The 23,516-nt window shown below is 44.4% G+C and overlaps 4 protein-coding genes across 4 annotated transcripts; 1 reads left to right on the forward strand and 3 right to left on the reverse strand.

Moving 5' to 3' along the window:
* Window positions 1–1,789: 1,789 nt before the first annotated feature.
* Window positions 1,790–4,750, forward strand: LOC124655075 (non-structural maintenance of chromosomes element 1 homolog). Its single transcript, XM_047194042.1, has 6 exons — window positions 1,790–1,990; window positions 2,893–3,089; window positions 3,155–3,235; window positions 3,653–3,886; window positions 4,030–4,107; window positions 4,186–4,750. Exons 1-6 carry the CDS (start codon window positions 1,876–1,878, stop codon window positions 4,489–4,491), a joined length of 1,011 nt encoding a protein of 336 aa, XP_047049998.1. The 5' UTR covers window positions 1,790–1,875; the 3' UTR covers window positions 4,492–4,750.
* A 2,321-nt stretch (window positions 4,751–7,071) lies between these two features.
* Window positions 7,072–8,078, reverse strand: LOC124651065 (NDR1/HIN1-like protein 13). Its single transcript, XM_047190216.1, has one exon. It carries the CDS (start codon window positions 8,076–8,078, stop codon window positions 7,224–7,226), a length of 855 nt encoding a protein of 284 aa, XP_047046172.1. The 3' UTR covers window positions 7,072–7,223.
* A 1,387-nt stretch (window positions 8,079–9,465) lies between these two features.
* LOC124656393 lies at window positions 9,466–12,869 on the reverse strand. The gene is made up of 5 exons (XM_047195145.1): window positions 12,865–12,869; window positions 12,680–12,769; window positions 12,514–12,611; window positions 10,394–12,015; window positions 9,466–10,205 (listed from the first exon to the last, which is right to left on the reverse strand). The coding sequence occupies exons 4-5, from the start codon at window positions 11,997–11,999 to the stop codon at window positions 9,466–9,468; spliced, it is 2,346 nt and encodes a 781-aa protein (XP_047051101.1). The 5' UTR covers window positions 12,000–12,015; window positions 12,514–12,611; window positions 12,680–12,769; window positions 12,865–12,869.
* A 554-nt stretch (window positions 12,870–13,423) lies between these two features.
* Window positions 13,424–18,270, reverse strand: LOC124656394. Its single transcript, XM_047195146.1, has 7 exons — window positions 18,125–18,270; window positions 16,723–16,978; window positions 15,991–16,197; window positions 15,349–15,529; window positions 14,712–14,872; window positions 14,214–14,450; window positions 13,424–13,683 (listed from the first exon to the last, which is right to left on the reverse strand). The coding sequence occupies exons 1-7, from the start codon at window positions 18,268–18,270 to the stop codon at window positions 13,567–13,569; spliced, it is 1,305 nt and encodes a 434-aa protein (XP_047051102.1). The 3' UTR covers window positions 13,424–13,566.
* Window positions 18,271–23,516: the final 5,246 nt, after the last annotated feature.

The raw sequence follows: 23,516 nt of genomic DNA on the forward strand, positions 1-23,516 counted from the left end.
TGTAGTGTACGTGGGAGCGCTGCTGGGATCGGAATCCAGAAGATCTACTTCCGCACCTTCGCTAGATCGGAGACAGGAGTGGCACTGAGCACCATATGTGTGCGAAACTATGAGGTGCTGCACTTGCGGCACTTGACGTTGGACCAGGAGGAATGAACACGACCCCAAGATCGGCGATGAAGTACGACTATATCATCCACGTTCTATCGAAACGTTGACAACTTTCGATCTACGAAGGTACGTCACCGAAACCATCTTCGTTCCAACATTACTCCTAGATAGATCTAGGCAATCGAGTTGCGCTAGTTAGATTTTTTTTGTTTTCCGTTACAAACCCTACATCGTCTACTCTTTTTTATAAGTTATCTTTTTTTGTAAGTTATGCGTACGAGATTATTATTAAGTTGTGATAGTTGTTTTTGTAGAAAAGTGTTATCAAGAATTGTGAATAACTTGCATACTATTTGATTGACCCATTGGGTACCCAATCGATACGGTTACGCGTCGAGTATAAGTATGGGTAAAATTTTATACCCGTACGTACGAATATGGCTTGAATTTTATGCATGATATGGAAGCTTAGATATGAGGATTGGTAATGGTGGTTCGAACCTGGTGGTGATGAGGTTTTGGCTTCGTGATTCATGACTTGGAGCAGCGACATCGGCAAGTGGGGAGGGGGGGGGGGGCAACATCATAGGAGAAATTTAGAGTCTAAACTTGCAGGGCGAAACCAAAAGCCCGCCTTAATTCGTTGTGTCTGGCAATGGCCTTGTTCAAGGCATTGTTTTGTGAACGTAGACTTTCTCCTGGGTGAAATCTATGATCAGAGCGATGACGTCGCTTTTGCAATGTTGTCTTCTTAGAGACATCGTTCTCCAGAAAGATGGATTTCTCGTGATGTCTTGGTGGTGTTTGGTCGTTGCTACAAGATAGTGTTCACTATAGCGGGCCTTTTTTTCTTCTGTAATATTTTTTTAGCTGTGTGCATTCGTATTGCCCCAATCTGTAATTGGTATCTTCGTGATATTAATATATTTTCTTTATCGAAAAAATGAATGTGGTATTGTTCTGCCCTCCCATTAGGGATGTAAATGGTACGGATAATTTCCGCTCCGAATCCGCTTCCATATCCGTTTTTGAGGATATGGTATGCATTTTTAGAAATCCGCCGGATATGGATACGGATGCGGATAGTGATCAAGCGGATATCCGACGGATATGGTAGAGGATATGGTATTGATACTAGCCGACGGATACGGATTATCCGCCATATTTTGCGGATTATCCGAGGTCTACAAAGTGGATAATCCGAAAAAATTAGCCCAACCCTAAATATTTAGACAATATAGTTAGTTCATCGGCCAAAATATGTATGCTATTAGTATACAAATTGCTTTGTTATACGAAATAGTGTGTATATTTAGCTATATTCTATAATTACAAGCATATTTTACATAGAAAAGTATACTTTTAATTTTTTATGTGTATATTTTCTTAATAATCCGTTTCCGATCCGAGTCCGGTCCAAATCCGCTCCATATCCGTAATCCGATATAATCCGCATCCGAATCCGCATCCGACCATTATCCGTTCCGATCCGAATCCGTTACAAAAAAATATGGTAAAGAATATGATAAGAGTAATATCCGATCCGATCCGATCCGATCCGTTTACATCCCTACCTCCCATGCCCTACCAATCTACCACTGCCATCCTTAGAACCAACATTTCCCGCGTCTTTGGGCGTCTTCCCGCGAACGCGAAACCAATCCCTCCCACCTATTCCACGTCAAGCTAGGGTTTCTCCTCCTCCCGCTCCCGCCCGTGAGATCCCCACCCCACACCAAGGAGGAGCTGCAAGATCGAAGATCGATGGCGCCGCTGTCGTGGCGGCACCACACGCTGCTCCAGGCGCTGCTCTCCCGCGGGCCGCTCCCGGAGCCAGACTTCCACGCCCTCTTCACCGCCGTCAGCGGCAAGAACCCCGGTATCCGCCCGCTGCTCTGCCCTGCTCGCTTCTCTCCTCCCGCCCACCGATTGGATTTGGATCCGTCGCTCCTCTAGTTACTCGTAGCCGCCTATTATGTGTTCGTTGTAATGCGCCAGTGAGAACTTCCAGTCGCCCAGGTGTTTGATGTAATGCGCGGCAGTAGAAACTTCTAGCCCAGCGTCCGTTCGATTTCGATGGATGTACCGTTAGTACTTTCCTGCTGGGTAATGCTGCAACGTTTCTACTTGTGATTAGTTGTTACCATAAAATCTTGGCCCTGCTGTATAGTGTCGTGGCTTTACTGATGTAGCACATTTAGGCCTTGTTTACTTCTAAGGTATTTATGGGGATGGGAGGGGATTATTTCGTATCCCGAAAAATCCCCACTAGTCCGTTTACTTCTCCGGTTTTGAACGACATAATCCCGAGATATCCCCTCCCATCCCCTCCCATCCCCACATTTTTTGCCTAAATCAAAAACTCTCCATCATACTAGTGTATTTTTGGGGAGGGGTATTTGAGGGGATTGGGTGAACACCAAATCCCCTCCCATCCCCATACCCATTGGGAAGAAAAATACGAGAGAAGTAAACAAGGCCTTAGGGTGCAAAATCTTTCCTCGTCAGAAAATGGATTTTCTGCAGTGTAACTTGATTGTTCATAGGAGGATCAACTACCAGTCACTTATGATTGCCCTAAAACAAAGAATGACACTGGTTCGTTTTTCTGTGTCTTTTGTGCCATTTTCAGTTTAGCTGAGGCATGGTTTGCTACTTGAATCTAGCAAAAATAGATAAAACAAGTGAATTTTACTGAACTTATTGCCTACATATCATAAGCAATTAATTTTACCGAACTCCTTGCTTCCTGTCGTTTATGTCTTGTATCATGATTTGCAGCCAGTGAACAGCAACTGTTCAGCGATACGATTGGGAAGATCAATAAGGAACTGGGGTATTTGCACTTTGACCTGCGAGCGTGCATGAACCAGTATGATGGAACAGTTTACTATGGAGTGGTCAACACCATCGCTGATGAAGAATCAAAGCTTGGATCCAAGTATTCCGTGCCACAGATTGCGTTCTACAAGGGACTGGTATGCAATCACTTGGTTCAACTGGCTCAGTTCAGTGCTTAAATGATGTATCCTTCTTGTTGCAGTTAGAAGCAATAGTTCAGGATGGTGGAAACGATGGGAGCATAACCGATATTGATGCTCTTAACGTCCGGATCGACAACCAGGTTTGTTGTACTAGTCTGTAATGGGCACATAACTCTTTTTTTTATGTAAAACCTTTTTTTTTTTACTTTTGTATGGCATACTGTTATGATACTTTAACAAATGCAAGAAGAACAAAACTCTAGCTGCTTAAGACACAAATGCTGAAGGTGTGACCATGATTAAAGCTTCATTCACCTCAACCATATGTTTCATATTTACCACACATTATTAGATTTCTAGATATACTAAATGAGATGTGCTTGTGCTGTAGCTTCAGTCAATTATGATTTAGAAGCAGCTAGGATCGATATGTGATCATTTGTACATGTACATTTTCGTATGTTATGTGGCATGGGAGCCATTATACCTACTGCTTACTGTAGTTGAATCTTTATTGTAATTTGGGTATCATAAATTACTGATTGTTCTACTCTCAGGTCGTAATTGCAGACAGTTCACAAGACAGTCAATCTCGTCTTCCTTATTCCATCACAAGCTTCTTGTTCTCCCAAAAGGATAAGACTCTCCATGAACTGATACAAGATCGTTGGCTGGCATACACCCCAGAGGGCAGGATTGGTCTTGGTATCAGATCATTTCTTGATCTCCGAAGCTGGTTTCGTGGTAATGATATCCCATCTTGCGTGGTTTGCAATGAAGCTGCCATAAAGGTATTGATATGTGATTACCCTGATCCTGAGATAGTGTTTGCCTTCTTTCTTCTTACTCCGCACCATATACTCTACAAAAGTTGTTCAGATTCTCTACAAATGTTGCTGTGCTCTGACATCTGTATTATTTGTATTCACAACAGGCATCTACTTGTCCTAGTGAGGAATGCAATGTAAGAATGCATAACTACTGCCTGAAGAAGAAATTTTCACAGCGGAAGGTAGTTTTATAATTCCAGTTCCATGGTTACTCATGTTGATGTTAGAGCCATGGTCTGCTAATTCACTTAAACATGTAGGCCACGAGAGCTTGTCCTGGTTGTGCTACTGAATGGCCCAGGCAGGAAGGCGAAGATGATGCTGATGAGGATGTGAATGATCCTGGGGAAGGTCAGGAGATCCCATCAGCACCATCAGCTGAGCGTTCTTCGAGGAAGAAACGGAAAGGAGTCAAAGCTGAGCTGGTGGAGGATGCTGAAGAGGCAGGCCCCTCGACCGCGATGCCCAGGAGAAGCTCGAGGAGCGCCCGGGCCGAGGCTGCTGAGGAGGCATCAACTGCAGGTGCTTCACAGCCAGCCAGGTCTTCCAAGAGAAGGAAGAAGTGATGCGCTTGTTCTGCTGCTCTTACTAGTAAGATCGCCGGTGCAAGTGTTACTTTTGTTTGTGTACATACCTTAGCTGCTATCACTAGGTGGTCCTGAAGAACTAGCTTGTTGGTGGTTTGTGCCTTGTTGGAGTTACTTGCTTGACCTACTCTGTTTGCTGATAACTGATGCAGCTAGGCAAAGCCTAGCTTGAGCCAGCTGTGAAGACAAAGACAAGATAGATGACCGGTGTTGCCGTGTTGGTTTAGCAAGTATTTATAATTATGCCATTGCACAAGTCATGTGCTGCATTGCATGGTTCTATTTTCTCCTGTGTTTTAAAGAATTTCATGGGGTCAATGCTCATGCAGGGTTACTGTCTCCAATCCCCATCAGATTGTCTCCAGATCCGTCAGATCATGATCGGAGGGGTGTAAGCTCTTTCCGTGTCACGATCAAAAATATAATCTGAATTGGAATACAGCTGCAGGCTCTGTACAGATTTATTCAGTATCTGGGATCAGGTAAGCATGTGATAGCTACGTTGTGACAAGTGGTGATAGGAGGCTGCTTTTGTTTGAACTGTTCCTTTGCCAGCTGAGCTTAGGCTCATTAACAGTTAAGATACATACATAAGACCAGCTAGCTAGTGCGTATTGAGTAAGATCAAGCCGTTGCCACAACAATGTGACGTTACAAATAAAAAAACGAGAAATTAAGATCGAGGAGGCAACAGGTGATGTTAACCATCGCATATAATTAATAAACGGTCACCTGAGTTCCAAATGAAAGATTGAGGCGGCATCGGGACAAGACAAGGCAGCTTGAAGCACACGATCATGGTCGGCCGCTCGACCACTATGCTTTGTCATGCTTTTATATTTCCCCGGAAAAGAAATGAAAATTAGTAAACTGCATAGTTCACTTGTTAGAGTGTTATGAATAGGAGCTTCATAACACTGAAATATAATCTTATGGCAATTTTTACTCGTGAAATTATGCTTTTTCATTACTAGTTTGGTATGTAATTTTGGTAAACCATTGCGTATCATCATGAAGCTAAAGAAAGCGATGGTGGTACGTACGACTAGGTAATAATAAGGAGTGGATTCACATTTTACCCTCTAATTGTGAATTTGTGATACTAGTTACACATCCAATGAAATTTCTCCAAATTACCCCATTTGAGAAAATTTGGACTCTATTCCTCCGATGTGTAACATGACCAAGGTGTACGATGATGATCGAGATTCCATAATATTAGGAGACGACGATGAATGGAACTGATAGAGTAGAGAAGGTTAGACCTAATTGTGTCGATGCCACCCTAAGATTTACGCACTATTGTCGTGGCAATCTTATCTAATCGAACGCGCCAAATGCTAAATGAGGTAAAATCGGGTTCAATATTTTTTAGATGAATATATACTCTCTCTGATTGAAAATAGGTGTCGTAGATTTATTTAGATTCACAATGTACCTAAACATGTTTTAGTGTATAGATACCTGCGAATCTAGACAGATCTAGACGGGAGGCTCAAGCAGAGTTCACCTTTAAATTAGTGGAGCCCCAACCAGGTACAAGTCATAATACGACGGAAAGATCTATGATCCGGAATGAAAGTACAAGTCATGCCAGGCATGCAACAAGGTTCTTGTCATGTCCCCATACACACAACAACAAAGGTAGATACCACAAGATAATAGCCATAGATCACTACATCGTAGGAACCCTGACATGATGTGAAGCGCACGAATCATGCCGATCTCATTTCCACGGCCTCGTGGTCATATCTCCTAGTCATCGGCTTCCACACCTGCAGATACATCGATATTTTATAAAGGCAATAAGCTGGCTGTGTTAGGAAGCATCCCTCAGTTGAGAACTTATTTCTTGTGTTCCATACGGTCCAACATAGGGTTGTGCAGCTAATCCAAAAAAATAAATTATTTAGCCTACACAACGATGCCACAACCTATAGACATCCATGAAACATGTCAGGTTCCACAAGCGCTCAAGCAGTTTTCTAGATGCACTCCACACGAATTTCGCCAGAGAGCACGTGAAAAAGATATGATTAGTATCCTCAAATTTACCGCAGAAAGTACACCTCCCCGAGGAGGGTCCCGTGTCTTTTGGTGAATATTGTTGTTGGACGGCAAATTTAGACAAATCCGAACACCTCAATAGTCCTCTAGAGTCATTTAAGTCAGTGAGGCGTTAGCTTTTTTTTTTGCGTGTGGTGAAAGTCTTGTTTTTTACGAACAAGAGGCTCTTAATTGGTACTCAGAATAGAACAAGGTAGTAAATTTGATTTACCACGAATCGATGGTAATTCTAGATATTCTGATGGTACCGAAAGTGTTTTCCTACTCCAGAGACCAAAAATACACAACCCCATATTTGGAAACTCTTAAATCTTGGACCACCAAGATTCAAGAAATGCTTTTCAGCTGAATTTGAAGATCCCATGAATAGGTTTTTCTCAAAAATAATTGCTTATACAAAGCTCAGCACAACATTTTGAGTAGGTTCCTTAATTAGTGATCAAAATTACATTTTGAAAGACCGTGTCATTATACGACGAGGGAGTAGTTACATGCGGGACTAAGATAGTAATAATGTATTCCAAACAACCCAAAATAATCTCCATAAATTACAAATTTTAGTTCACTCCATCGATGCCTCCGCCGCCATTAATTTCGCTAGCCGTTAACCCATCTTCACCACGAGCGGCGCCGGCGATCGCCAGCTACCACCACCACCACAGGAACGGCCTGACCTTGACCCGACACCCTCTGCCGGCCGCCGCCGCCTCGCCGGCCAGCGTGTCCACCGTCACCCGGCACGTCGCCTTGACGTCCACCGTCCACGTCCGCAGCACTTTCCCGAACAGCAGCCTCACCGGCACCCGCGCCTCCACCGTGAGCGGCACCGCGCGCGCCGCCTGCTCCGCGGCGAGCTGCTTCCTCTGCTCGTCGCTGAAGCTCACGCCGGCGCCGCTCAGCGTCGCGGAGAGCGCCGTGACGTTCCTCGGCGGCTGGCGGAACGCCGGCCAGGCTCCGGCCGCGAGGCGCGTGCCGGAGTAGGACACGGACACCTCGCCGCCGCCGCGGTAGTCGACGCCGACCTTGCCGTTCGCGCCGTTGTCCGCGCGCACGGCGAGGTCGAGCACCGGGGAGAGCGCCGAGGCCGAGGAGGACTGGGCGTCGAGGCCGCGGATGGAGAGGGAGGAGACGGAGAAGGCGGGCGCGCGGGGGCGGAAGACGAGGTAGACGGCGCCGACGAGCGCGGCGGCGGCGAGGAGCAGGAGGAGCACGGCCCCGCAGGCGCCGAAGCAGGCGCGGCGCAGGCGGCGCTGCCGGGCCGGGCGCCCCGCGAGGGCCCTGTAGCGGCGGGCCCGGTCGGGGGGAGGCACGCGCAGGACCTGGTCCTTGGGGATCTGCACGATGTACATGCCCGGCGGCGCCACCGGCGGGGCGTGGAAGGCCGGGTGGAGCGGCGTGGTCTCCGTGGCCGCCGCCGCCGCCGCGTCCTCCTCCTTGCCCGGTGACGGCGGGGACGCGGGATGCGGCGGCGATGGCATTGGGTGGACGCGGTCGACCATGGCGGTCGCGGGCGGAGTCGTGGTGACGTGAGCTCGGGAGAAATGGTGGAGAAGAGTGTGTGATGGAGCTGCGTGCGAGTGGAGGCTTGCTTGGTCTTATAGGGAGAAGACAACGCGTGAGGCGAAAGTGACAACTGAGGGGGAAACGGTCATCTCACGATGTTCAAACCTGATTGCATTTTTTTTTTTTTGCAAAAAAAGATTTTAATCTCAGCAGTGAGGGAAAAAATATGCGATTTCATTTTATATTAATGTGCGAACATTTAGATTTGCTTTAGTACATCATTATTATGGGTGTTGGAGATATATTATGTGTGAATGTATTTGGTAGTTTAGGATTTGCAATCCGTATCCTACCATATCTTTAGGAGTCTTCTTATCCTCAAAATCTTATACCACTATATATACTCGCATATAAGACTCAATACAACATCCAACATATTTCGCATATCCCTCTCTCTAATGGAGTAGTATCTACTGTACGGAGTGATTAAGGGGTAAATAATTAGGGGTCTGAATTGATAGTTTTATGGGTGCAGGCCTGCATTATCTTGTGATGTTCGTGTACATCCCCGCCGTAAATTTGTTTCGTGATGCGGCTTCTAATTTTTTGGCTTGAGACTTTTTCTATTGTGTTTTAACCAGGCTATCTCTTGTCTTGTACAGTAATACGGAGTAGTACTAGGCTGTGCTTGCTAGTTTTTCTTATTTTGACAGCTATATCGCTTGCTAGTTGCTGGTGCTACTACCTCCAATCCAGAATGCAAGCCTTTATACACGTCGATAGAGAGTTTCAAGATGACTCTATTTATGTGCAAACATGTTGCCTCGCACAAAAAAAAATACATTTTGAAATTAATTTTTATGATGAGTGTAGATGGCCGAACTTACAAATGTTTGATCGCTATAATTTGAAGAAGTCTTCCAATTCTGATCAGAGACAGTAGCGTGTTAAGCACTTTGCGTATGAGTTGCATTTGGACGATTTGCGCGATTACTTCCTTTTAATACAGTATGGAGTTGATTGTATCAGGGTTAATCGGCAGGACTCCAGCAACATTATTAAGTACAGAAGAATACAGCTCGTTTCAACTTCAAACTCTGCTATCAGCCTATTAGTAAAAACGAAACGAAACAAAAACATCTGCGAACATAGCTATTCAAGATTCAAATACAGTATTCTCCAAAAAGGTCTGAGTGGGTAGTATTTTTTGAGCTCTGGGTTTATGAAACTTGGCTTCAGTTTCTCACATCAAAGCTATTTGAAACTTGGCTTCAGTTTCTCACATCAAAGCTATTTGAAACTTGACTTCAGTTTCTCACATCAAAGCTATTTGAAACTTTCCTCTCCAGAAGTGGGTCCATGCCGGGATCCTGTGTTGCAACTTCAAACATCTTCCTCATGGCTCCCTTCAACAACAGATTTTGGCTTTTCAGCTGAATCTTCGGGCTTGGTTTCTTTAATACCAGTGTTAAGTGTGTCACAATCAGAATCCTGATCCAGAGTTTGGGTCTCCTTAACCTGCAGGGGAGAGATGAGCTCAAATGGCTTCAGATCTCCCTCACCATCTTGAGACGTTTCCATTTTGCTATGGCCAGAGTTTAACTCCTCAAAAGCGGAGCCGGCATCTTCGACGGGCTTTGTTTCAAGAGGTAGCATGTTAGAAGCACTTCCCCAAGTATCTTCTTGAGCAAGCGTGTGACCTGAGCTATCATGGGGCACATGTTCGAGTTGCTTGAACACTGTTTTCATCTCTTGAGCTGAAATTACCTCCATAACATGGAGGCCAGAATTATCTGCAATCTGCTGATTTTCTACAGTTAGGAGTTCTCTGGATCCATCTCCAATTGTCAGTTCTGGACTACGCTCACCTACTGCAGGAAATGCTTCACCTGTTTTTTCTTGAATCGCCCCAGAATCTGAAGATAACGCCGGGTCACTCAATTCATCTTCAAGCTTAACTGTCAAGGGTTGTCCGATAATGGGCTCTGAAATGGACTGCACTAGTACTTCTTCCATGCGGCACCTGAATAAAGAGTTAACTTCATCGATGGAATTCGCTTGGACGACAAGCTGCTCTGAATTATTTGCTTTGGATAGACAGCACAATGTAGATTCCTCACTACCTGCAAGATATCACTCTTATTTAGAAACAAATTGCAATATATCTACTCTAAAAGGACATCGAAAATTTATCTAAATTTGGATGTTGCTATAGACTAAATGGTGTCTAGATACATCCAAATTTAGACAAACTTTCGACATCCTTTTATAGACAGAGGTAGTATTAGTCTGCAAAACACAACAATTTTACCTGCAATAACTGAATCCTTTGCTTCTGAAGTGCCAGATCCATTTTCCTTGATAGAAAAGGAATTTACATCATCACTGAAATCAGCATTCTTATTGTCTTCATGCCTTTCATTATCTACTTTAAGCACATCCGCACCTGAACTTGCTGCACTTAGAATTTTGATTTCTTCGCCTACACGCGCTTCCTGTGATAACTTGCCATCCTTCCCTAGCTCAGCAGCATCAATGCCTGAGGAACTACGAAGAGCATCCTCTCCACTGATATCACCTTTCTCCACTTTCATGCCATTGTGATGCGGATTAGTAGAGTGCCGCCCATGCAAGTTTCCATGCTTAAGCTGTGTTGCTGGAGAGTACAAACGAGGAGTCCAAGTTTCTTGCAATCGACTGTCATGGTCGTCAAATAGGTTTTGGCTTGGAAGGAGGACGGATGGCGCTGAATCAGGTATCTGGGGTAACTCAATCACTTCGTCCGAGACACATGAAGGATCAAATGATTTCCCCCTCGGTGTTGAAATGGAAGGAACCTGGACATAAAAACGTGATGCCTCCTTCAATTTTTCTGTTGCGTCAGCGGTTTGCAAGTCCATTAGCCTATGGTCAAGTTCAAACTTCAGGATATTTTTTGCTCTTTGCAACTCCATCAGACCGTCTACCCTGCTACTATTTCCCATAACATCCTCCTGATTTCTTCCATCATCTTTCTCCTCTTCCTCACCTTCATCTTCATCGTCTGAGGTGTCATCGTCATCCTCCTCAAGGTCATATTCATCATCATCTGATGAAGAATTCAAGTTGTCCCTGGAGGCCAAGGCGGGGTGACCTGTCCCCATATCTATCAGTGGGTGCAGCTCTTCAAGCATTGGGATAATGTCAGTTATCGATGCATCAGGAGAAGAACTTTCATCAGTAAGATCAGATTCAGAGTCATAACAAGGATCCTGCCTATCAGCAGACTTCCAGCATTGACTCATGGATTCACCCAACTGATAATTGTTGTGTGCTTCATAATTACCGCTGTCAGTATTGCTGCTCTCAAATTCTTGCAGCTCAGCCTTCTCACTGATTTTCTCAATATGCATTTCCCTTCCCGCAATGACACTGGTCTGGGCAGACTCTGTGCTAAGAACAGTATTAGCTGCCAAAAACGTGACATTTGTTTCTTCCCAGTGAATGTCATGTGTGTTAGTAGTAGGGGTTCTCTCGGAGATATAAAATCCTGCACTACTCTTCTCCGAGTGAGTCTCAACAGTAACATTTTCATCTCCCTCGACTGAGCAGTCAGCAACGGAAACTTCGGATTTGACGGACAAAGTCTGTGATGCTTCCTCCCCAATCACCGAGGGGCAACTTGGTTCACCATAACTCAAAAGGGCTCCAAGAAGAAGCCCGGTTAACAGCAAGAGTGGAGAGGAAGACACTAGGAAAGCAAGTAGAGGAGGACAGATCCTGTGCAGAAGCAGCAACAAAATTCCTGCGCCGAGTACCAAAGGATAATCACACTCAGATTGATAGCCGACTTCGACGGAGGAATCCACCATTCTCTTGGTGTGCAGAACAAGGTCGTTCTTACCAAGATCCTTTGCCATCTGCTTAAATTTGTTCATGATACACAATCCTGGCCTGATAACAGGAAGTAAGAAGCAGGTCGTTAGCATGGAAACAATTTCGATACTAGTGACTAAAGCATGTGCGTGTGAATTGAAATCATGATCTAAGGTGGTCAAGTCAGCATCATTCTAGTTGCAGATTTGAAGAAAGTGAAGAAACAGTAGCAACATTTTTATCTATCACATGCCTATTGCTGCAAAAAAGACTACTAACAAAGAACGTTGTTCTACAAGACGAACTGAACATATCATTGAGATCAAGTGCAAAAAAGCACCTAGCAATGGCTAATTTCTAAATCACAACTGCTGATTTGCAAATGTCCAAAAGCACGGAACAAACTCGGCCGGAACTACAAGGCACAGCCAGCTTGCAGAACAAACTGACAGAAGTTACATGCACAGAAGAAAACAAGGATTCATCACAGCATAGAGAAGCGAACCAACAATGCACCCAACAAAATCATCAGCACAGCCCATCACGAGAAATACCAATGGGCAAGAACAGGCGCACCTGCCGTGAAGAACAAACGACAGCGAGAGCCCCAAACTCCTAACGTCTCGCCCAGATGCAGTGGGGAAATGGCATTCACATGGAACTGGACCAAGAAACTAGACGGGAACAAGTAAAGAAACGAGGCCAAAGCAAAGAGGAACGAAGCTGCAGTGCGGTGCGCTACCTCCTTTTCCTGTGGTTGGATTCCTTGCTTTCCTAGACGAAAAATGCTTTGGTCGGCAGCAAAAGGCAGCCCTGGGCATCTCTTCCAGACCTGGAGATCATAGTGTGAGGAGAAAGTTAGCCAGATGCCCAGATACCATCATAGCAGTACATGTCCAAAGCTGATACAGAGACTCCATTTCCCACCTTTGTCCATCATGAAGCAATGCTAGGAGATCTCAGCTTGCTGAGCTGGTGCTAGTTTTTCCACTTCCAAAGAGTGCGGTACCATTATGGAGAGTCTCTGAAATGGCAGCATGTGCTTTACCTTTTTCTTGTGGGGTGGAGTACTGGAGTGGGGTGTTTCGTGCTGGACGCACATCATTGTGTGCTGGGATCGACAAACTAGACACAATGGCATGAAAGATAAAGAAAGGCCAGGTGAGGGGAAGAAATAAACAACTTAGTTCCTCAATTCACTGATCTGTTGTGCAATTCTGGCTAATGCCAAATAGTCTCGAGTAAAATACTTTTGCGTCGGCCCTGAGAACAAAGGAAGTTGCAGGAGTAAACGGGACTCATCTCCTCAATCTCGGTCTTCTCGAAAAGTCGAAATGGATATTTAATGCTAGGAAAACAAGCATTGCACAGTTCTGATAAAAAAAAGACAAATTTGTGCATTACTATCTGATTTGTTATCCATCTATTTCCTGTACACATCGAATTGGGAACATTTTACACCGAGAAAGAAATTTGCGCATTTACATGAACATATCAGCAAACATAGACCTGAACTCATGTGTGTCTTGTGAAAAGAATGGTGCTTGCTAAAAAACAACACCATATTACATTAGGACTCTGCTATAAGCAATATCCCTCAGAAATTCAAAATTGTTCCTTTGGGTTAAATCAACCAGAAATGTATTGTTGTGACTGGACGATTGTTGTTAGCTGCTTGAGGTTAGCTAATACATGTCTTGGGCCAAGACTTTCAACACCAATGTGGTTCAGAAGTTGTTCAATATCCTGCCAGGAAACACAATAGGAAGCTTAATGTCTAAAAGTAATGAATGCATAATAGGATGGAAGTATACTGATAAGATTTTTTATAGCCAACTATTTAAGGTACTACATAACTGGCCTACAACTACCCAGTCCACAGTAGAACTATACTGTAGTCTAGAAGCGTAGAAGAGGATTAATCCATTACCATTTCAATTCCCATGCATTACTAAACTCACGTTTATGATTTTTTACACAGCTTCCAACTCCCAAGTTGTCGAAAACATGCAAACATTTTCACGCGATGCCACTTTTTCTACTTACATAAAGCTCTATCTTTGATCATTTATCCTATCTTGATCCATATCTAATTATCTACTCACTTCCCACTTCAATACAAAACTGCAGTTATAGTCTGTCTAGATTAAGATTCTAAACAATCTATTGAATGCTAACTAAGGGGTTAGGGAATAGACATAATCAGGTCTCTTTTTTTAATCAAATTTCGTTCGTTAATACTTTGCATTACATAAACGCATATGAGGTTGACCAACCTTGTTTAACAAGAATATAGCATATGATGATCTTGTTGTTTCTTGGCCTTCAAAAAACAGAGGGAATTCCGTTGCCCTCATGCTCATGCTCGTGCTCGAAGGGGTAGAAGAACTTACTCCCGGGGCTATAGATGGGTCAACCGAAGGGGCATGATCAACAATATACGAATGTGAACCTCCCAACCGTAGTGGATATCGAAGAGGAACATCAAGATACGATGCAATAAGGGAGACTGCCTATGATTCGAAATGAATAAATAAAGATCAGCAGTATGTAGGTAAAAAGGACACGCTTGTAGTGTTTAAATAAAAAAGTTACAATGACTAACAACATTCAGTTATATGCCGATCTAATCTAAATGTCTCTTCGTTCTACAAGAGCATATAAACTCATAGAATGTTTTTAACTCCTAGAGAAAGGAGAGGGGAAGCAAATCCAAAGGAATGCTCAAGTCAATTTGTAGTCAATAATCTATTCATCAAGATATAAATACATACATGTGCAACATATCCGAGAAGAGTAGCAGATTTCTGAATCTCTGTCTTGTCACTGAAGTAGCTGGTCTTTTTTATAGAAAGCTTTGATAACTGTAGACCCAAAATGGCCAAAGCTGTTTGTCCGTTTTGGGAGCCATTAGGCGAAATTGCATCAGCATCTCCTGAAATTCTTCAGAAGTTAAATTTCTGTGATGATAAACTTTAAGATTAATGTTCCAGAATTCTCTGGCGCACAGTGTAACCTCTGTGAGATTGCATTTTCTTAAGAGGGACAATGAAACCAAAGTATCTCATTCTTCAAAAAAATAGAATTGAGCTTTCCATTAAATGCCAACTTCATAATAATATGTCCTAATAGTATGGAGAACATAGTAAGAAACTAAATGACTAGCAAGAGCAGTGTTACAAATCCGATCCAAGTAAGCATAACAGGTGAATATTTATACAATAAATGTACTAATCCACCCACAAATTGGTTCATGCAAGCATCAGTAGCAAGACACACAATAAGCCAGTGATTCTGGCGCACCAGTAATATGACTGATACTCTTTGTGAAAACACATGCACAGAAATTTACAGATAGCCAGTATACGGAATTGGCAACTTATGAAGATCACAACACGGACAGTGGCATACCTGGTCTAACAACGCTGGAGTTCAATCCAGGCTTGACTATGGGAGAGTGCTCCTTCAAGTGCCGCACAGGATATATCTGAGCAACTTGTCCTATCATGTATTGCTGTCTCATCCGCAACATTCGTTCCAGACTTTTAAGACGACCATGGCCACAATCCCCTGACAACAATGCACCAGGTTCCTGTAATCACCATGCATACAAAAAATGTCCTAGTGAGATTCGCGGAATATAATATTCCCACAATATCCAGTTTGTATGCATAGATTATTTTTTCTTTCTAGAACAAATGTACACAGGGTACTAAATTCAAGAGAATTTATTTTGAGTAAACAAATACATTGTCGCTTAGATGATGTTATTTACCTAGTACTCAAAGCAAGTCAAAATTTTAATCTACGAAAATACATGCCACAATCCAGTAAGTCACTGCATAATTATGTAGCATATGAATTCAGTAATGATAGATTTATCATTAGAGTTTACACGATAAAACATCCATAAATGGACATACAACTTCAGTACCAAGAAGAAAAGCAGACGCTTTCAGCAGATTTGATGCAGAAGACTTTTGTGTTTTCTTAACAGAGACTAAAAGGGAAAAAGTGCAACCATTTCTCAATCTTGTCCGCACAAGATAATACCTGCAATTTACTTTGTGCTGCGCCGGCAGTTTTGTCTGCTACTGTCAGCGTTCTGATCTTGACACAAAGTTGTTCCCTCCGATCCTCAACATTGGCAGACAATTCCTTTGTTTGCATTCTCAACTCCCCCAAAAAATCAGCACGTGACTGCACCCTCTGCCTCATTTCAGCCAACTCATTATCCTGCTGGAGAAATGTCTTTCTTGCCTGTCCATGAACATATTGGAAGCGCAAATCAAACATCCACAAGAAATCATGATGTACTTCCTAACAGACCTAAGTTCCCTTCAGAACAATTCAATCATCCATAAAACATATAAGTTGCACTGACAAATAGATTTGAATCAAGTCGCACAAATGCACGATGATTCGGATGCACCATTTTCTTTCACAATTCAAGGACCATCTAGTACGTGCGATTAAAAATGTTTATGGACCATCTAGTGTATCTGCGATCAAAATCTGACTACGAGACTTAGGTTACAAGGTATAAACACTAAAACCAGGTCCGAAAGGCGAAGCAACTGTCGCCTGCAAACCGAAGAGTGGGAAAATACCCGACATCTCCAACGGAAGCACAACTAGATTCGCGAGCAAAGCGAAGCACACCGAAGATCCAGTGTGCCAATCGTAGAGAGCACAAAAGGGGATAGCCCGCAACAGGATCCGGCGATTCCACTAACGACGGAGCAAGGAGGGCAATCATAAGCAGATCGAGTAAAAATCAAGTACCTCGAGCGCGGACTCGAGGCGCGCGGCGAGGGCAGCCTTGCGGTCCCTGGCGGCGGCGAGCGCGGGGGAGAGGCTCCAGAGGCGCGCGACCTCCTGCTGCAGCTCCTCCCAGCCGACGACCTTTGGCGCGTCGGCGCCCAGCACCTCGCTCCCCGGCACGACCACCCACCTGCTGCTGCTGTCCTCCTCCTCCTCCTCCTCCTCCGGCGGGGACGGGTCAGCGCTCGCGGACGAGGGCCCCGGGTCCATGGCCCGGGATCATAGATAGGGAGACGGTGGCCGGGATTCCGCTAGGGTTTGGAGATTTACAAGGATTTGGTGCTTCTTCTTCAACTCCGGGATCCTGCTCGCTTTTTTTTTTATTCGATTCGGTTGAGTTTCGAGTCTGAGTGGAAAGGGGCAGAATGGTGGTTCGTGACAAGGACGAGCAAGTCTGGCCCATCTCAACATTGGGCTAGGGACACTTAGCAAATCAGGCCCGGCATAGAATGATGGAATCCTCTTCGCAACACCAAACCAGAGCAATGGGCCTTTCAAAATAAAAGCAAATTCCTCCGATCTCGATTTCCCCCTTCTTTCTCCAGGTTCAACCAGATCCGGGCCGGCAGACCCCTCTTCCCCGGCGTGGCCGGCATTGAGATAGGGTGAGTGGCCCCTCCCCATGTATAGTAGTAGTAGTATAAGTTCGTCTAGGTTTGGTTTCCGCCCTATATGTGTCTACGGTTTGGTCTTCGGCGCCATGCCGATGTGGAGCGCATCACCGTCGCGTTCGAGTTGTGGGTGGTGGTCTGCGATGGTGCTTCTCTTGGCTGTGGCGGCGAGGTGTTGCTCGCGGCCATGGAGGTGAAGAAGGTCGAGTCCTCAGAGCCGGTGGTTGTTGTTGGCTGGATCTACAGCAAGGGAGCGGCGAGACTTCTCTTTCTAGGAGTGATTCCACGGTGGCGTTGCGTCCGCTGCCGTTTCCGATGGTCGAAGGACGGCCACTCCCACCTCCGTCGGTGGCTTATGTTCCTTCCGACCGGCGATAGATGGAATTGATCAACCTCCAGGTTGCCATGCCTACAAGGAGGCCCCTTGGCTCCGGTACAGCAATCTCCCGCTGCCCCGCCCGAAGTGACTTTGTCCCTATCGACGAGGCGGTCGACTGTGTTGCGGTGCTTCATTTCGGTGGAGAAGGAGCTGGACCCGATTGTGCTTCCTAGCTTACTTTTAGGGTCTTTTGTGCTAAAAGTGTAGATATGTTTGTAATTTTCCACTTTCTGCTGGCCCTTGTAATTTGTAGCTCCACCGACGATTTGGAGTGAAACGTCTCGGTCCTTCAAGTTTGTGTTTCCCGCCGCACCCCTAGGCCCAACGAGAACTACTGCCCTATGGAAATTTGTGCTTCAGGGCCCAGACTCACCGCACATCGGACTGTCTTGTACAGTGGGTGTACCCCACGGTCCACACGGCCAACCTCGCTACACGCCGAGGATGGCCGCCATCAGAACCACCGCTCCGGCTACCGAGCTCCACATCAGACCACTGCTTGTTGTGCACCCACACCATGTGCCAGATGTGAGCCCGTACACCGCAACCACCATATCTTGACGCCCCTAGGATCCTCTGGAAGTAGCAGTCAAGTATATTGTCGCTCTTCCATCGTCCCTTACTAAGCCATCGAGGGAGCCTACCACGAAAGCATGCCACGACATAGCACTACAAGAAAAGTTGCCATGGCTTCAGAATGTGAAAACGAAATTTATTTTGTTCTTATAGATAATGTATCACCTTCTTAATGATTCAGTTTTTTTCCATAGGAGATTCTTTGGTTGGAAACTATGTTCAGTTTTTTATTCATATGCTAATTCTCTTTCCATTTCTTTCTTTTTTGACTGTGATACCGTAGGGAAAGCCCATTTGGTTTGATTTTCTTGTTATATAACTATGCACAAGGCAATACAAATTCTCTTTCCATTTCGCCAAGCGTCTAGTGATATTCAAAATTTACTAAGGGGAAGTGCCTTGCGCCCTTATGGTGGGAGTTCGTTGCTAATACATACTTTTTCTATCTGAATGTGTGCTACTCTTGCAAGCATAGATGCAAAATTATGCAGTTCATTTTGGTTTGTGGCAAGCCAGGCGCTGTGCAGTTACTTCATGTTTTCTGTAAGTATTAAAGTTTGGATCACCAAAGTTTTGTACTTTCAGTAGAAACTTATCAACTCACCGAATTCTGAATTCAGTTGTATATGTCTTCACGTGCATCATCAGAATAATTTGGCAACTCCTTACATTAGTGTTTCAATCATTCAGGACTAGAACCGGCAAGTGCATTTGAGCATTTTAAGAGTAGCTTTTTTCCGATGAAGGGAATATATTAATATCAGAAGATACCAATTACACCCAGCAACAACGCACCATCCTAATGACAATACGGATGCACACAGTCAAAAAAGAGAAAAGAAGGTAAGAAAAAAGAGTCCCGCCATAGCATTCCAGCCCTAGCAACAACAATACAATCACCACCATGACAACACCTGAACTCCAGACTCTTCAAAAGCGAAGCCTCCAAGAAGGGAACGGTGCACCAACGCCGTCGTCGCCCGATCGAAGATCTTAGGTTTTCACCATGAAGATAGTCCGCACATTCAAAATAATGCCTTCAACTAGGTCATTGCCAGGCACAACCAATTAAGACCAGACCTTAGATTTTCATCCTGAATGGAAGGACTCTGAACTTCACCTGTGCTGCCGCCCCCACTTTCATACTGCTGTTGCAAGCCCAGAACACCAAGCAAGTTCCTCACCAGCGCATAGACTTTGACCTCCATTGCTAGACCTCCCAATCCGGCCATCATGATATTTGATGTCTACGGGAGCTTCTATTCTTGTAGACAGTGTTGGGCCTCCAAGAGCAGAGGTTTGTAGAACAGCAGCAAGTTTCCCTTAAGTGGATACCCAAGGTTTATCGAACTCAGGGAGGAAGAGGTCAAAGATATCCCTCTCATGCAACCACTGCAACCACAAAGCAAGAAGTCTCTTGTGTCCCCAACACACCTAATAGGTGCACTAGTTCGGCGAAGAGATAGTGAAATACGAGGTGGTATGAATAAGTATGAGCGAGTAGCAACGGTGCCGAGAAAAGTGCTTGGCGTGTAGTTGATGGTGGTGGTATTGCAGCAGTAGTAACGTGATAAAACGATAAACAAGCGATAGTAACGCGATAGTAGTAACGCAGACAGTAGTAAACAAGCAGTAGTAACTCGAGCATTATTTAGGAACAAGGCCTAGGGAATAGACTTTCACTAGTGGACACTCTCAACATCGATCACATAACAGAACGAGATAAATGCATACTCTACACTTTTGTTGGATGATGAACACATTGCGTAGGATTACACGAACCCTCAATGCCGGAGTTAACAAGCTCCACAATAATGCTCATGTTTTAGTAACCTTTAGTGTAAGATAGATCAACGAGACTAAACCAAGTACTAGCATAGCATGCACACTTGTCACCTTCATGCATATGTAGGAGGAATAGATCACATCAATATTATCATAGCAATAGTTAACTCCATAATCTACAAGAGATCATGATCATAGCATAAACCAAGTACTAACACGGTGCACACACTTGTCACCTTTGCACACGTGCGGGAGGAATAAAACTACTTTAATAACACATCACTAGAGTAGCACATAGATAAATTGTGATACAAATACATTGCAATCATAAAGAGATATAAATAAGCACCTCACTATGCCATTCAACGGTGAATAAGTATTCGTGAAATCTAGCCTAAGAGACCCACACGGTGCACACACTTGTCACCTTTACACACGTGGGACTAGGAGTCTCCAGGAGATCACATAAGTAAAACTCACTTGACTAGCATAATGACATCTAGATTACAAGCATCATCATATGAATCTCAATCATGTAGGGCAGCTCATGAGATTATTGTATTGAAACACATAGGAGAGAGATGAACCACATAGCTACCGGTACAGCCCCGAGCCTCGATGGAGAACTACTCCCTCCTCATGGGAGCAGCAGCGGTGATGAAGATGGCGGTGGAGATGGCAGCGGTGTCGATGGAGAAGCCTTCGGGGGCACTTCCCCGCTCCGGCGGGGTGCCGGAGCAGAGATCCTGTCCCCCGGATCTTGGCTTCGCGATGGCGGCGGCTCCGGCGGGTTTACGTGGGTTTCGTCAATTGGTATCGGGTTTTCGACCCGGGGGCTTCTTATAGGCGAAGAGGCGGCGCAGGAAGGTCGAAGGGGGGCCCACACCCTAGGGGGCGCCCCCCCTTGGCCGCGCCGGGGTAGGGTTTGGTGGCCCTGCCTCCCTTCTCTGGCGGTTCTCGTGTGTTCTGGATGCTTCCGGGTAAAATAGGAACCTGGGCGTTGATTTCGTCCGATTCCGAGAATATTTCGTTACTAGGATTTCTGAAACCAAAAACAGCAGAAAACAGAGACCGGCACTTCGGCATCTTGTTAATAGGTTAGTTCCGGAAAATGCACGAATATGACATAAAGTGTGCATATAACATGTAGATAACATCAATAATGTGGCATGGAACACAAGAAATTATCGATACGTTGGAGACGTATCAGCATCCCCAAGCTTAGTTACTGCTCGTCCCGAGCAGGTAAAACGATAACAAAGATAATTTACGGAGTGACATGCCATCATAATCTTGATCATACTATTTGTAAAGCATATGTAGTGAATGCAGCGATCAAAACAATATGTATGACATGAGTAAACAAGTGAATCATAAAGCAAAGACTTTTCATGAATAGCACTTCAAGACAAGCATCAATAAGTCTTGCATAAGAGTTAACTCATAAAGCAATAATTCAAAGTAAAGGTATTGAAACAACACAAAAGAAGATTAAGTTTCAGCGGTTGCTTTCAACTTGTAACATGTATATCTCATGGATATTGTCAACATAGAGTAATATAATAAGTGCAATAAGCAAGTATGTAGGAATCAATGCACGAGTTCACACAAGTGTTTGCTTCTTGAGGTGGAGAGAAATAGGTGAACTGACTCAACATTGAAAGTAAAAGAATGGTCCTCATAGAGGAAAAGCATCGATTGCTATATTTGTGCTAGAGCTTTGATTTTGAAAACATATAGAGAGCATAAAAATAAAGTTTTGAGAGGTGTATGTTGTTGTCAACGAATGGTAGCGGGTACTCTAACCCCCTTGCCAGACAAACCTTCAAAGAGCGGCTCCCATTTTATTTTATTTTTGAGTGGCACTCCTTCCAACCTTTCTTTCACAAACCATGGCTAACCGAATCCTCGGGTGCACCGCCAACAATCTCATACCATGAAGGAGTGCCTTTTTATTTTAGTTTTATTATGATGACACTCCTCCCAACCTTTGCTTACACAAGCCATGGCTAACCGAATCCTTCGGGTGCCGTCCAACAATCACATACCATGGAGGAGTGCCTTTTTTTGTTAATTAATTTGGGACTGGGAATCCCATTGCCAGCTCTTTTTGCAAAATTATTGGATAAGCGGATGAAGCCACTAGTCCATTGGTGAAAGTTGCCCAACAAGTTTGAAAGATAAACACCACATACTTCCTCATGAGCTATAAAACATTGACACAAATCAGAGGTGATAAATTTTGAATTGTTTAAAGGTAGCACTCAAGCAATTTACTTTGGAATGGCGGGAAATACCATGTAGTAGGTAGGTATGGTGGACACAAATGGCATAGTGTTGTTTGGCTCAAGGATTTGGATGCATGAGAAGTATTCCCTCTCGATACAAGGTTTAGGCTAGCAAGGTTGTTTGAAACAAACACAAGGATGAACCGGTGCAGCAAAACTCACATAAAAGACATATTGAAAACATTATAAGACTCTACACCGTCTTCCTTGTTGTTCAAAACTCAATACTAGAAATTATCTAGACTTTAGTGTTGTGGGTATACTTCAGCATAGATATATCTCGTAATGCATCCAAAAGTAGCACCGACAGATCCAACATAAGCTACAATTTACATGAAATTAAGCTGCTCTACGTATAGAGCAAATACATACAGAGAGTGCAAAAGAGGGCACGTCTAACGCCTCCAGTAGCGCGGTGACTCCGCTTGGAGGTTGCGCAGTGAATCCCAAGTGCTTTGTGTTTGGCCATGTACGCATGCACGTTCACGGTCCTTCCAACTCCCAGCGCCAATCCGCCAATGGATCTCGCATGGTTCACCAGGGAGTTGAAGCTCTGTGGCGCGGAGCTTCCCGTTGCGTAAGGCACTTGTAAATGCCTCGAGCAAAAGGGCCATCGTAATGGCCGGACCGCACTTCCGAGGACGTGACGAGTCTTGGTGGGAAGGACTCGTCGTCGCCGCCGACGCCGCTCGCTCCGCACCCGTCACGAGCACCAAAGATCGTGCAAAAAACACCTGAGTCAATTGCAACGATGATGGAACAGAGAGTGAACAAAAATCATGCATGATAATATGGGCTCGAAAAAAAGAGGTAGCCTCGCTACATTGGACACACTTATATCCGTGGATTTGAGCGCGTAAACCAAAGATCATGCACAACAAATTTGTACACACCAATTGTTTACCGACCAAACCCCGAATCAATTTATGCCCAAATATTCATCATCATCGGTACAAATCTTAAACAAAGCAAATCACAAACACTAATAACGCAAGATCTAACACAAAAGGATCGAACTAGAAACGTAATTTTAACAGCAATAACGCAAGATCTAACAAAAAAGGATTGAACTAGAAATCGCACGAACCGTAATAACGGTAGATCTAACACAAAATG

The sequence above is a fragment of the Lolium rigidum genome, chromosome 5 (assembly GCF_022539505.1).
Source record: "Lolium rigidum isolate FL_2022 chromosome 5, APGP_CSIRO_Lrig_0.1, whole genome shotgun sequence".
NCBI lineage: Eukaryota > Viridiplantae > Streptophyta > Magnoliopsida > Poales > Poaceae > Lolium > Lolium rigidum.